The sequence below is a fragment of the Protobothrops mucrosquamatus genome, unplaced genomic scaffold (genome assembly GCF_001527695.2).
Source record: "Protobothrops mucrosquamatus isolate PMUCROS unplaced genomic scaffold, P.Mucros_1.0 scaffold1311, whole genome shotgun sequence".
NCBI classification, from domain to species: Eukaryota; Metazoa; Chordata; class Lepidosauria; order Squamata; family Viperidae; genus Protobothrops; species Protobothrops mucrosquamatus.
The window spans coordinates 107,767-121,037 of NW_015387512.1; the positions used below are offsets into that span (position 1 = coordinate 107,767).

General features: G+C 36.5%; 1 protein-coding gene across 1 annotated transcript in view; it reads right to left on the reverse strand.

Annotated features, from left to right (window-relative positions):
* Positions 1-7,660, reverse strand: part of LOC107292273 (fibulin-2) — a 41,861-nt gene extending 34,201 nt beyond the window's left edge. The window contains exon 1 of the mRNA XM_015821351.1: positions 7,426-7,660. Within this exon, the coding sequence (XP_015676837.1) occupies positions 7,426-7,660 (235 nt within the window). The remainder of the gene's footprint in view (positions 1-7,425) is intronic.
* Positions 7,661-13,271: the final 5,611 nt, after the last annotated feature.

Below are 13,271 nucleotides of genomic sequence, written 5' to 3' on the forward strand. Positions count from 1 at the left end.
TCTCGTGACCGGGCCCCGGTAATCCTCTTGCGTTAAACTCTTAGTCGTTCTTCCGCATACTGCTGCGCTCCTAGCCTTCTCTTTCCCACCCCTTTTCTTTTCTTGCCTAGTTTGCTTGTCAGGGGAGGGGGGAGGAGGAGGTATCCCTCCATGCAGGGCATCACCTTGCTGTTTGCCACCTCCTTTCCTCTTTCCAGTTGCCTGCGATCTCACCTTCTTCTTCTCTTCCTTCTTTCCCATGGTACTATCTAACTCATTCACCACTCATACTCCCACCACTCTCATCACTCCCTCCTTCTCACCCTCCTCGTGCCCACTCCTCCCCTTTTCATTAACCTTCTCCTGTTGTTTCTCTGGCGTGGGGGAAGGGAGCAGTGAGGAAAGAATGGGAAGTGGATTGGGGAAACAACGGAGAACCTGCTATGGAGATCGAGAGTGGGGGGAGGCAACAGAAAGAGGGACGTGCAGGAGGGAACATCCCCAAACCCCCAACAGCCTCGCGCCTGAGAAAGAGTGGAGGGGAAGGGACCAGCACTCGCTCGTGCTTGAGAAAGGGTGGGGAGGAAGAGACCAGCACTCATGTGCACATGGAGGAAAGATCGAACAGGGGAACGGGGGTTAGAAAGGGCGAGGAGAGGAGGGCAGGACCAGGGAGCTGTGAGGGAGAGAATACCTTCACACCCCCAATGGTCCCCCACCAGAGGAAAGAGGGGGAGGAGGAAACCGACACCCATATGTGCATGGAAGAAAGATCCAACCGGAGAGCTGAGGCCAGAAAGGGAAAGGAGAGGAGGGAATGGGAAAGATCGTGGAAAGGCGATACGGAGATCGAGAATGGGGGGAGTGCACGGCAGGAAGGTAACCATGTAGGAGGGAATACCCCCACGCCAGAGAAACAACAGGAGAAGGTTAATGAAAAGGGGAGGAGTGGGCACGAGGAGGGTGAGAAGGAGGGAGTGATGAGAGTGGTGGGAGTACGAGTGGTGAATGAGTTAGATAGTACCATGGGAAAGAAGGAAGAGAAGAAGAAGGTGAGATCGCAGGTAACTGGAAAGAGGAAAGGAGGTGGCAAACAGCAAGGCGATGCCCTGCATGGAGGGATACCTCCTCCTCCCCCCTCCCCTGACAAGCAAACTAGGCAAGAAAAGAGAAGGGGTGGGAAAGAGAAGGCTAGGAGCGCAGCAGTATGCGGAAGAACGACTAAGAGTTTAACGCAAGAGGATTACCGGGGCCCGGTCACGAGATCTAGGAGCCGGGTGCAAAAGGCACCGCTCCTATAAAAACAGCTACCCCACTGATGGCTAGTCACCCTGACGAAGCCGGCAGGAGGCCGGCGAAAGCTAGGTGTTNATATATATATATATATATATATATATATAAAAGTTTGTATGGCAAGGAAAAAATATGAGTTAAATATAAGATACATTACAAGATGCAAAGGAAAGTGTCTTTGATATTTGTCACTAGAAAAATTGTCTAGAATGTATAAAGGGACTTCAAATTTATGTTGGAAATGTGAACAACAAGAAAGGTTATTTTATTATGCTTTGTGGAAATGTAAAAAAGCTATAGAACGTTGAATTCTAATGCATATACTGAATCAGTGGCTTTGAAAGATAAATATATAACTGAGACCAGAAATCTTCCTCTTAGTATTGATGAATAAGCAGTTGGAAAAAATCCTGAATTTCTCTCCCTCTCCCTCTCCCTCCCCCTCCCTCCCTTCCTCCCTTTCTCTCCCTCTCTCTCTGTGTGAATAACTACAGTGAGATTTTATATGCACAAAGATCAGAAGAATTGGTCACATCTACGATGAAGGAATGATGAAGATGATTGATTTTTTTGATCAGAAAAAAGAGAATATGTTTACTGCTGGCTGGAAATACCTTATGGACTTTTTGTATAAAACAGAAAAAAATCTGTTTTAATGATTAGACAGATTATAGAAAGGAGACAGTCATGATATAATTAGAGAAAGAGATAAATTTATAATTGTACCTATAACTGCTGTAAAGAAGATCAGAAGCCAATTCTTTTGTATTTTTTCTTTCCTTTTTATTTTTCCTTCTTTCTTTTTTGCACTTTTACATATCTCTTTTTTCTTTTTCTTTTTTATTTCTTGTTTATATCAGTTTGTATCATTTTTAATTTTTGTTCTAATTTTTTTAATAAAATTGTGTTTGTGTATATATATATATATATATACACACACACACACACAAACACAATACAGTATATATATAAACTGTGTGTATGCGTGTGTGAAACTTATATAATTTTATAAAAGGTTTATACACACACATACATATATTCAAAAACTAAAACACAGATCACCGACTGAAGAATTTATTTAAAAACTTAGCTTTCGTCAGAGTTCTAACCAGGATACATACATACATACATACATACATACATTCCTGTTAGAGGAACATAATTATATATAACTCCTTAACTTACAACTCCTTAACAGGAACATTTCGAGTAAAAAAATTAAGATAAAGACAAACAAATAAAAATGTTTTTTTTTTAAAAAAAGTTCAAATGCCCCAGGTGGTATTCATTAGGGTGATTCATTCATTACTTTGAAGTTAGGAATGCCAACAGGTGTGCAATCTGATTAAACTATAAACATGGTCCATTCATGAATATCATGGAGAAAATCTATTCATGTGGTCACTAAGATCTGACGCTTGATGGTACATAAACATATACCTCCTGTTCTGTAGTACCTGTAGTGCAATGTCTATTAATAGATCTGTCTTCAGAAGATATTGCTGGATCAAAGGCCATATTAGTTACCTAGGGTCAAAATCCCATAACCCTCAAAAGGGCTGCTGTTTGCTGTTTATGTACTTGATGCTACATAAACAATCTCTTCAGAAAATGAACACCTGAAATCCATTAAGCTGATTACAGGGCCATAAAAAGAAAAAAAACACCATTAAGTTGGAATTTAAGTATTTTTCACTTAAAGTAATATTTAAAGAGTTAAATTTTGACTTGTGTAGACACAAATGGATGTGAATAAATATAATTTGAAAAAAGAAAATGCCAATATTAATCCACTATGAAATTAGTATTACAGAATCAACACATTGTTTCACATATGGATTTTTAACTATGAAATCTTTGTGCTATCCTGAATTTTGCATTGTAACCAAATATTTTTAGCATTGTAAGTACCTGTTAATAAAAATGGACAAATGCCCATTTAAATCATAATAGAGGAAGAGCTGTAATGTTAAATGTCAGGTTTCAGATTTTTGCATTGTTGTTCCTTTAAGAAACCTAACAAGTGCAATAGAGTATATACTGTATAAACTGAGTTATTTTCCATGGTAACAAACTTGATGTAAGTCTGACATCTCAGCACAATTTACTCCCTGATTTGAATTTAAATTTAAAACATCAGCATCTATGAAAAGATCTCAAATTATAACACCAGAAAGGTTTTATCTTTATTGCACAAATTTTAAGAACTGCACACATTATATATTTAAAAACAGAACTCCAATGAGGAAAATATATATTTATAAAAATAAGCTAACATTATTTGTTCTCTGTAATTAGAATGAGTGTTGCCCAATTTAACTGAATTTTCTAATAAAAGCTACTGGCTAAGATGAAATCAATGTAAATTAAATCCAGTTTTACACATTTTAGTTTTCTTCCTTAATTTTCCATGAGTGGAAATATTTTGAAATAAACAGAAGCAAAAAATTATTCTCACCGAGGACTGAGAATAAAGATAAAAATGTGAACCAAATGAATTTATAAAGATGGGATAGAATGGTAAAAACAAGATGCAACACATGGCTAACAGATTGTCCATTTTGGACTGAACCAAAATCTTGCTAATTATTCTGCAAATAAAATGTGATTTTTTCTTAGGAAAAATCATGAGTTTTGTGCAGATATTTTCTAGAGTTTTCCTGAAAAGAATATAAAGAAACAAAAATAGGACAAAAGCATAGTGGTAGAAAAAGGGGAATGTTTATTGATGTTGGCAGGGAAAAAATAAATGCTTAGCCTTAGACCAACTTTTCAAAATAAAAAGGCTTGAGGTATAATTAAGAGCCACAAGGTTTTCTGGATAAGGAAATCATATTGGACTACCTTTACTTCATGAGTTCACTAGGTTTACATTGATTCACTCCAATTCACCCCAAAACTGCCGCCCTTTCAGTGGAGAAGATAGTTTTCTAAAGATCTGAATGCTTTCCATCTTAACTGGCTCATGAAACTAGCAGCCTTGATCTTACCAGTAAAATTGGATTACTATTCCATTTTCTGCCTTATTGCTAGGAGCAAAAATCAGAAAGTGGGTGCATATAGGTAAGCAGAGGAAGGTAATCTAACCATTGTGAATACATGTAGTGCTTGCTTAATAACCACAATTGGGACCAATAACTCTGTCAATAAGTGTCATAGTCATTGAAGGAGACACCACATGACCTTGACTTGCACTTTTACTGCCAGCTTCTCCATTGACTCTGCTTGTCAGAAGCCAGCTACAAAGTACACAAAGGCAATCAATCGTATAATTGTGGGGTACTATAATGTGGGCACCAGGGACCGGTTCTGTGGAGAGAGGTTTTTCCACAGACCAGAGGTAGCGTGGTTTAGCATGTTGCCTTCATGTCACGGATGGGGCTTCGCTTGTTTGTACGGCCTGGTTTCTGGCATGCCCAATGCTGGTCCATGGATTGGGGGTTGGGGACCCCTGCTCTAATGGTCATAAGTGCCCGCTGGTTGCAAAATACCTGAATGTTCACCTGATGACTTCAGAGATGCTGTGATGGTTATAAGTGCGAGGACAAGACACAAAGCCATTTTTTTCAGTGCTGTAACTTTGAATGGTCACTAAACACGGCAGTCGTTAAGCAAGGACTACATGCATGAACTCCAACCCTTTATGAACAGTGGAAGGAAAGCAGAGGTTTAAGATAGTACTTTCCTATATTTCCTTCTCTTTGGAAAAAGAATTGAAATCATTGCATTGAACAGGCCAGAGAGTTTTCAAGAAGATTCTACTTTTCAGCAGTATTTGCACAAGTCAAGATTATCTTACCCTTAACTATTTCTACCTGGTTAATTTTGAGGGTTTGTGTTTAAGCTCAATATATTCATGTGATTGAATCTGCTCAACACGCTAAGCTTAAATATAGTTTGTTGGTTCCTGACTGAGTGTGAATATAATCTCTGATCCATTCCATAGCATTGTTTTTAATACCTGATTTCTCCTTGTGCTATTTACTAACAAAAAACTCAAAGTAAACTAATCCATTTTCAGACCTAGACTACATGAAATATATAGTTCTTCCACTTCCATGTTTCTTTTCCCCTTTTTTACTTTCCATGTTTAGTGGATCACCTGAAGCAGTACGATGAGGCTTAGCTGAGATTACTAATGCACAATTCAATAATCTCATGACATATGCTGTGCTTATTTCTCTATCAGGTGGGAGAAGAAGGTAAAAAGACATTCCAACTGTCAATTTAAACTTTTTATCAGCTTATATATGAGCCTGATGGTTGTCCTGGAAATGCTTACATGTTTTGGATTTTACTTTTTATCAGTGTGATTATTTCCATGCTTTCAGCAGGGATGGGGGAGAATTATACTTGGTCCTCATTTTAATATTTATCTACCCAATTTGCATTCTGCAAATTACAGCATAAACCAGATATAATTTGCTCTTGCACTTCTACAACTTTTGAAATGTAGATCTCTGATTTTTAAAGTATATATAAAATACATAGTTTTAAAAAGATATGTAAAGTTATGCATAAGTTGTACAAAATACCATGCACTATAAAATATATGTATTTATTGCAGGGAGCTGCTTGTAAAACTATTTGTATTCAGAAAAACATATAAATATTAGGAGGCATGACAAACTGAAAATACAAATTTTCCTGCAGTTCTTTTTCCTTTAAAAAAATCAGAAACACTCAGAAGGGGAATAATTTGTGCCTCAAAATGCAAAAAGTAAATAAGCTACTTATTCCACTTCATAAAGATAAGCTTTATAAAGACATTTAGAACATTGGAAATATCTATAAATATGAATTAAAATTGGAAGATATACAGGTAGTAGCCCTCAACATATGACCATTCATTTAGCAACCATTCAAAGTTGCAACAGCACTAAAAAAAGTAACTTATGTCTAATCCTTGCATGTATGACTACAGCAGCATCCCCATGGTCACATGATCAAAATTTGGGCATTTGGCAACTGGCATGTATTTATGACCGACATATATTTATTGCCATTTGCAACTCTCCAGCTCGCCAGCTTCTGATAAGCAAAATCAGTGGGGGAAGCTGGATTCATTTAACAACTGCAGTGATTTTTTTAACAATCGTGGCAAAAAAAGGTCATAAAAACAAGACACTTAACAACTGTCTTGCTTAGCAATGGAAATTCTGGCCCCAATTTTAGTTGTAAGTTGAGAACTACCTGTAGTACAATGTCTACTAGTAGATCTTAAGAAATTGCTGGATTAAAGTCCATGTTAGTTACCCAGATATAGTGGTCAGAACCCCATTACCCTCAAAAGGGCTGCTGTTTGCTGGTAATTTCCATTTCCCAGCAAGAGAGCCCATTGCTCTGGATCCTGGAAACAGTATGTAGTTATCATGACAAATAGTCTTGCAAAGTTATTTAAGTAGGACTTTCAGTAGGACTGCACCTGATAGATGACTGCAAGAAGAACATTTGGAATGAACCAACTGACAATGAAAAATATTTTCTTATTTCCACAGGGATGTTCTTGAAGACTGTCATCTGGTTGATCCAAAATAATAAAGCCATTTTGGCTGCTTAAGTAGAATACTCAGATATCCACCATAAAAGTTCATTAGTTCCTAAATTAGTTTCTACTAAGTAAAACAAGATAGTTACAGTTGCACATCACTGGCAGTCTCCTAGAGATAGTTACGAATGTCCAATTATTCAGGATGTAACACTGTTTGAATGAAAAACAAGCCCTAGAAAATAAGAAAGAATGCTAAATGTTTGTAGTGGACTATCTAGTTGGTTTTTGAAAAATCCTTGTTAAACTTTTATACACGTATGAGGATAAGTACAACTGATTTGTATTCCTTTATTTTTATGTATTTATCCAATTTATTGGATAATCTTACCACAGAGAAACTCTGGGTGGCTTACAATATTATTTGTTCTTTAGGATGGTGGATTTATTGAAAAAGGGCTCAAATAGGTATTCTCAGCCTGTGATGTTTGAAGCATCTTTGTAACAAGAAAAATAAAACAAACAAACAAAAAATGCTGAAGATCAAAGTTCACCCAATATTTAAGTCACTAAATTGTGAATATATTTAGAAGCTAACGGGTTCTTCATTAATGAAGGAACACTAACCTAACTGTTATAGTTAGGGCCAACATACATTTTCTCACCTGGGTTTATTTTCTCACCTGGATTGCAGCTGAGTCCATCATCTTGCAAAGTAAAACTTGGGAAACACGAGCACTTGTAGGACCCCACAGTGTTGATACAGAGGTGTTGACAAAGCTCTCCTGGATAGGCAAGGCACTCGTCCTGGTCATCCCCAGGCAGGCTGTTTGACATTTCAGCTTCATGGCTGATTGACAAGGCTTCATGGTGATCCTCTATCTCTGTCACTGACAACATTCCTTAGTCATCAATCAAGATGAGAATTCATGGACAATACTTATATGACTATGTGCAACAAGGGAGTATGTTAACAAAGAAATAATTTCTTCTATAGAATGTTTAACATACCTCTGAATAATAATGGACACAGTACTACAGATGACAGGGGATCTTTAATGGGCATGGATAAATTGATCTTCATTCAGCTGAAAATTTTTGTCAACAGCTCTTGCCTTTTGTCAACAGTTCCTGAGTGCCCTGGGGCAGTTTTTCCCTTGACAATGCCCCCTCCCCTAAGGCAAATAATCACTGTCAGCCCTGTCATTTGATCTTACTGAGCCATTCCATATAAACCTGCAGAGGATAAGAAGGATGCAGGATGCCTGCTAGCTAGACAGCCAAGTGACGGATCCCAAGAGTTCTTATTTGTGGCACTCCATATAGCAAAAAATGCTTCATGAGGTATAGGATAAGGAGCAATAAAGGTATAGGATAAGGAGCAATAAAGACACTGATCCATGAATTAAGATTTGCAACAGGTCAGAGGTTTTATGCATGCAGAACAACTTTATCTATTTGTCATTTATCTATCAATCTAGCTAGCTAGCTAGCTAGCTATCAAATTCCTACATCACCCACCACCATAGTTTACAAATAAAGATTATTAAGATAATCACAAAGCAGAGATCAGTTTGTAAAAAAAAAATAAGGTTCATATTCAATGAATGATATAACATGTAACACGATTTCCAAAACTGGCTTCACTTGCAATAGGGCAAAATAGGAAATGTGTGTGTGTGTGTGTATGTGTGTGTATGTGTGTGTGTGTACCTTTATTTTAAAGGTAAACATTTTTTTTCAAGTTCAGGTTACAAGCTTGCAAGCTCTGGGCAAGCTCAAAACATGCTGAAACATTAACACATGGGATAAATTAGCTCTTCTGTTTTCATTGCTACGAGTTGGAGAGGGAAGGGAAACTAAAGGGTAAGCATAATTGATCTACTAAACCGGCAGGAGGAAAAACTCAGAAAGGAGAGCTGAACTTTAAAATGCCCATTGATTAAAAGCAATTGCTTCAGCTCTAAGTACACAGTTCATCTGGTCAGCAAATACGGAGGGCAAACAGAAAAAGGAAAATTGATTTTCCTCTGGTCATACACAACAGGGATTGGCCCGTATAAATTTGACCATCTTCTGATTGAGCTGATTTGTACTCTCGCTTTTCAGATTTAAAACAAGTAAGTTTATAAATGATAAGAACTTTATAAATGATAAGAACTCACAGCTGTTTTGTGTTTGTGTTCCTATGTATATGTACGAGGTTCACAATTTTTTCCAGATTGTGTGGGTGGCTGCATTTGGCCTATGATTGGTGTACCAGGGACTATACTCAATTTTATTTTACTTCCATTTATTTTGAATTATCAAAAATATAACAATTACTCTCTATTGTATATTTAATAATTTTATGTTTCTGTCACATTAAGAATTATCGTTTTGTGATACTTCTTAGAAGAGCCCAAAAGTTTTCAAAGATTGCAAATAGCCTTGGAGCTTCAAGTATCTCTCACATAAAAACCTGATGCTTTCTTTTAAAGCTTTTATATCACACTATCTTGACCTGATGTAATCTAGATGTGTTGTAATACAACTTGTGTCTTCCTTGGTAAGGAAGGTAATTAGCTTAGATGACATGAGCTAAGACAGAAATGCTGATAGAAATAGCAAAAGCAGATAAAGCTCTGAACTCTTTTTAAAGTTTGCTCAAAACGTGAAGAATATGAAATAGAGGGATCCACCCATAAAACCCCAAGGTTATTAATCTAGCACTGTTACCTCTGCTCAAAAATCATTCTTAGGACTTCATGTCAAAATCTACCTGGCTTATTATTAGAAACAGAAAAACAATCTTTAAAAAAAAAAGTAATATGACAACTTACTAATTTTTCTAGCCCAGCATTTACCCAAAAGAACCCACAAAGAAATGTTTTTGACTGGACCATAAACTCCACAGTCACCCCACAAACACTGAATAAATCAAAGCAATAAGCAATATTAATAAGCAATAAGGGACAGAGTACAAATAATTATTGCATTTTTGATATAAGAAGAAATGACAAGGGAAGGTATCCCAGGGGGAATACGACATAGTTAACAAATGGGTCCTGCTTGTCATCACTTCTAGTCCAGGCAAGTTCCATTTCCTGGTGAACCAGCAGTAGAATTCATGTAGGCATCTTGACTAAGTTCCAGATAAGCAATTATAATATAGATAGCAGTTCATACTTTCAGCCAATAGTCTTACTATCTTAGCTTTTAAAAATACTGTTGTTTGCGTGCAACTTTCAATTACCATGTTTTAATTTAATTTAATTTAGTTCAGTTTAATTTAATTGGAGAGTGTTTGCAGATTTTTAATTAGGAAAAGATGAACCCTATCAGATTTCATTTGATGCAAACATCTAAGCCACTGAGAAGTCCAGTGGAAACAGAATAGCTAAATTTGCTCCTAATGGAATTCATGCTTGAATACTTTTACAGCTCTACTTCTTTCTTATTGTGTTTTGGGTTTGTGGTGTTCCTTAAATTTCATAGTTAATTATATGAAAAAATAGCAGGTTTGAAGGAAAAAATGGAATTTTTTGAGACTGGGATAAAAAATATTCAATATATATTTTAAGGAAAACTGAAGCAAGAGGAATCCAATGAAATCTTGTTTTTTGTTTCTGTCTCTGTTCGATTATATATATATCAAAAATCATGTCTTGGCTTAAATGATGTTATAGCAGAAGCAGAAGTCATTTCTGCTCAGATTCCTATCCAGTTTCTATAAGATTCTACTCCTTAGATGTATCTTCCCACTTCAGATAGCCCCCAGAAAGTTCTGGATGGCTGCCTACCAGAGGTTCCCCTCTCCCCATATGTAATTCCTCTGTGCAGCTCATGTGCTCTTCTGGAAAAATCCCTTAATTTGAGGGTTAATGATAAAGGAGTCAAAATAGTGCAATGCATAGAAGGAATGGGAAAGAGCCAGGAATGAAATTCTTTTCACTATGCTCCATATAAAAGCCAGCTTGGTGCAGTGGTTAAAGCATCAGGCTATAGACAGGGAATTCCATTCCCACCTCAGACACAAAGCCAGTTTGGAGGAGGGGGAAAATTTAGGCCAGTCACTCTCTCTCAACCCTAGGAAGGAGGTAATGACAAACTACTTTTGAAAAAATCTTGTCAAGAAAACTTGTCAGGGACTAGAATAGAACGAGAGAGTTGGAAGGAATCTTGGAGGTTTTCTAGTCCAACCCCTGCTCAGGCAGGAAACCCTACACCATTTCAGACAAATGGTTGTCCAATGGACTAATCCAGACAATTGCCAGGAGTCAGCATTAACTCAAATGCATCCTCTCTCAAAATACTCCATATATAATATATGCAGATATTTTAGTCTTTAATTTTTGGTTTTCAGACAACGTGCAAATGCCTGTTTATAGCTAATCTACCAAGTCTGGTATATAAAAGAAAAAACTTCAGCATAGCTGTTGTTCTTTAAAACTGCTAAAGCTCTACTTTTCTTTCATGTAACTTTGAGTTTCCATAGCATCACCTATTTCCTTTTTTTGAATTTCATCACATTCGTTTAGGAGCTGATTTTGTTAGTAGGTATATTCACCATGAAAATGACACCACACATTAAGAGTAACTTTATTTTAAACCTTCCAGATTTTCTATATGCTAGCTCATTCTCTTTAAAAATGAAATGCATAATTCTTTCTACCACATTATTTCTGGAATATATTTTCCTATATTACATGAATGGGTCCTGTTTTATTTAAAACCTAATTAAATGTCAAAAACAATACTGTACTTCATTCATTACCGTCTACTTCTAGAAATATAATTTATGGAACATTCATATAAAATAATTTAATTATGCCCATATTGCTTCTATAGGAAATATGGCCATGTTCTGAGCTTCTGTTGTAACGATTGAAAAGACTACACCTATTATTTATCATAGTGGATGTAGTTTGACATAAAATAATGAAATCTTTCCATTTGTCAATCCTAGAGATTAACCAGTGGTGACTCAGATTCTCATGTAAGGGAACTGTGTATTTTCCCCGTGGATTGAGTAATTAAAAGGGGCCAAATATGTATTCTTTATTTGTACACATTTGTTGCTATGTCCAGTCAGGAAAGAATTTGGCTGCAGTTACTAGCAGTATCGGAGACAGCTCTCAACAGAGAACAGCCTGAGAAATTCTACTTGGAAAGTTCTATAGACTTCATAAGAACCTCTATGGCTATAACAATGTAACAAATACTACTATGCTGGTGAAATGCCAGCCACTGAGTCTAGGCCAGGTGGATCCTCAAAGTAGGGAAAATAATTTGATACACCCAGCATGCCAATATGCTGCTATGGTCTTCTTCTGTAATAGGATCACCATCCACAAGTGATGGATGCTATGCAGAAGTCCCCTTTCTTCTTTCAACTTGATCTGTACCAAGGAAAGTGTGCATCTTAAAATTGGAGTCATTTTATGATAAAATGACACTTTAAAATATTATATTGTCCTGCACCATAATTCCAAATTAGTAACTATACTATAAAAAGTATACTATCCATATCTGTTCTGTGATAGGTTCCCCCCCCCCCTACATTCAGTATGGTGAGATGGATTTAAAAACTTTTTTTAATACTATTATATCTGAGCATATTGGAGGTATGTTTTTATATTATCTAGCTTTACAAACTAATTGAACATTTTTCTATTTAACAAGAAAAGTATATCATGCATGGTAATAAGGTACACTTCAACATTAATATACTTTTTGATTATGCATTCATGTGCATAATTTTCTAATTAATAATGAAAGAAGCCAGGGTGTATCTACTATCTTCTTTGGAAGATTGGTTCTTTTTTTCCCCAAGATGTGTTTTTGTTCTTGATGATTTTGTTATTATAAAATTTAAAACTAACATTTGCTAATAAATATCTTGAAAAAGAGAGATGCAAACATTTTGCCTTTATGCAAGATTTTTTCCAATATTATATTCTAGGAGAAGAAAATCATGAACTTTATTTAAGTAGGCATTTTTTATGTAGAAGTCTTCATATTAAACATGGAACCATCCCTATCCCATACTTACTGTATCTCTCTCTCTCTCTCTCTCTCTCTCTCTCTCTCTCTCTCTCTCTCTCACACACACACACACACACACACACACACACACACACACAAATTTTGCACAAACAAAAATTGCTATCGAAGTTAAAAGTCACCTGTATTTCTGGGACCTGATTTCCCAAAGAAGCAGATTGCTTTGGTAACAAATGCAGTATTTTGTATACCTTTAGGTTTGATTATTTTTAATGGCGTGAATAAAGAAAGACCTTTTCAGCATCTGCAGTAGAAGAATGGCAGTCAGGCTGAAGCGAGGTGACGTGAGGCTCCTCATTTCCTCCTCCCTCAACAATTGGGTACCAACCTCAGCCTATGGGTTCAGACCTCCACAATAGCCCCAGTTTCTCATGTGGAAAAATTAATTTCCCACCCCTGTTATAGACAATAATAGAACTCTTACATTTTTCAGGTGTCACTGTTGACAATGGTTCAGGTTGTCTCT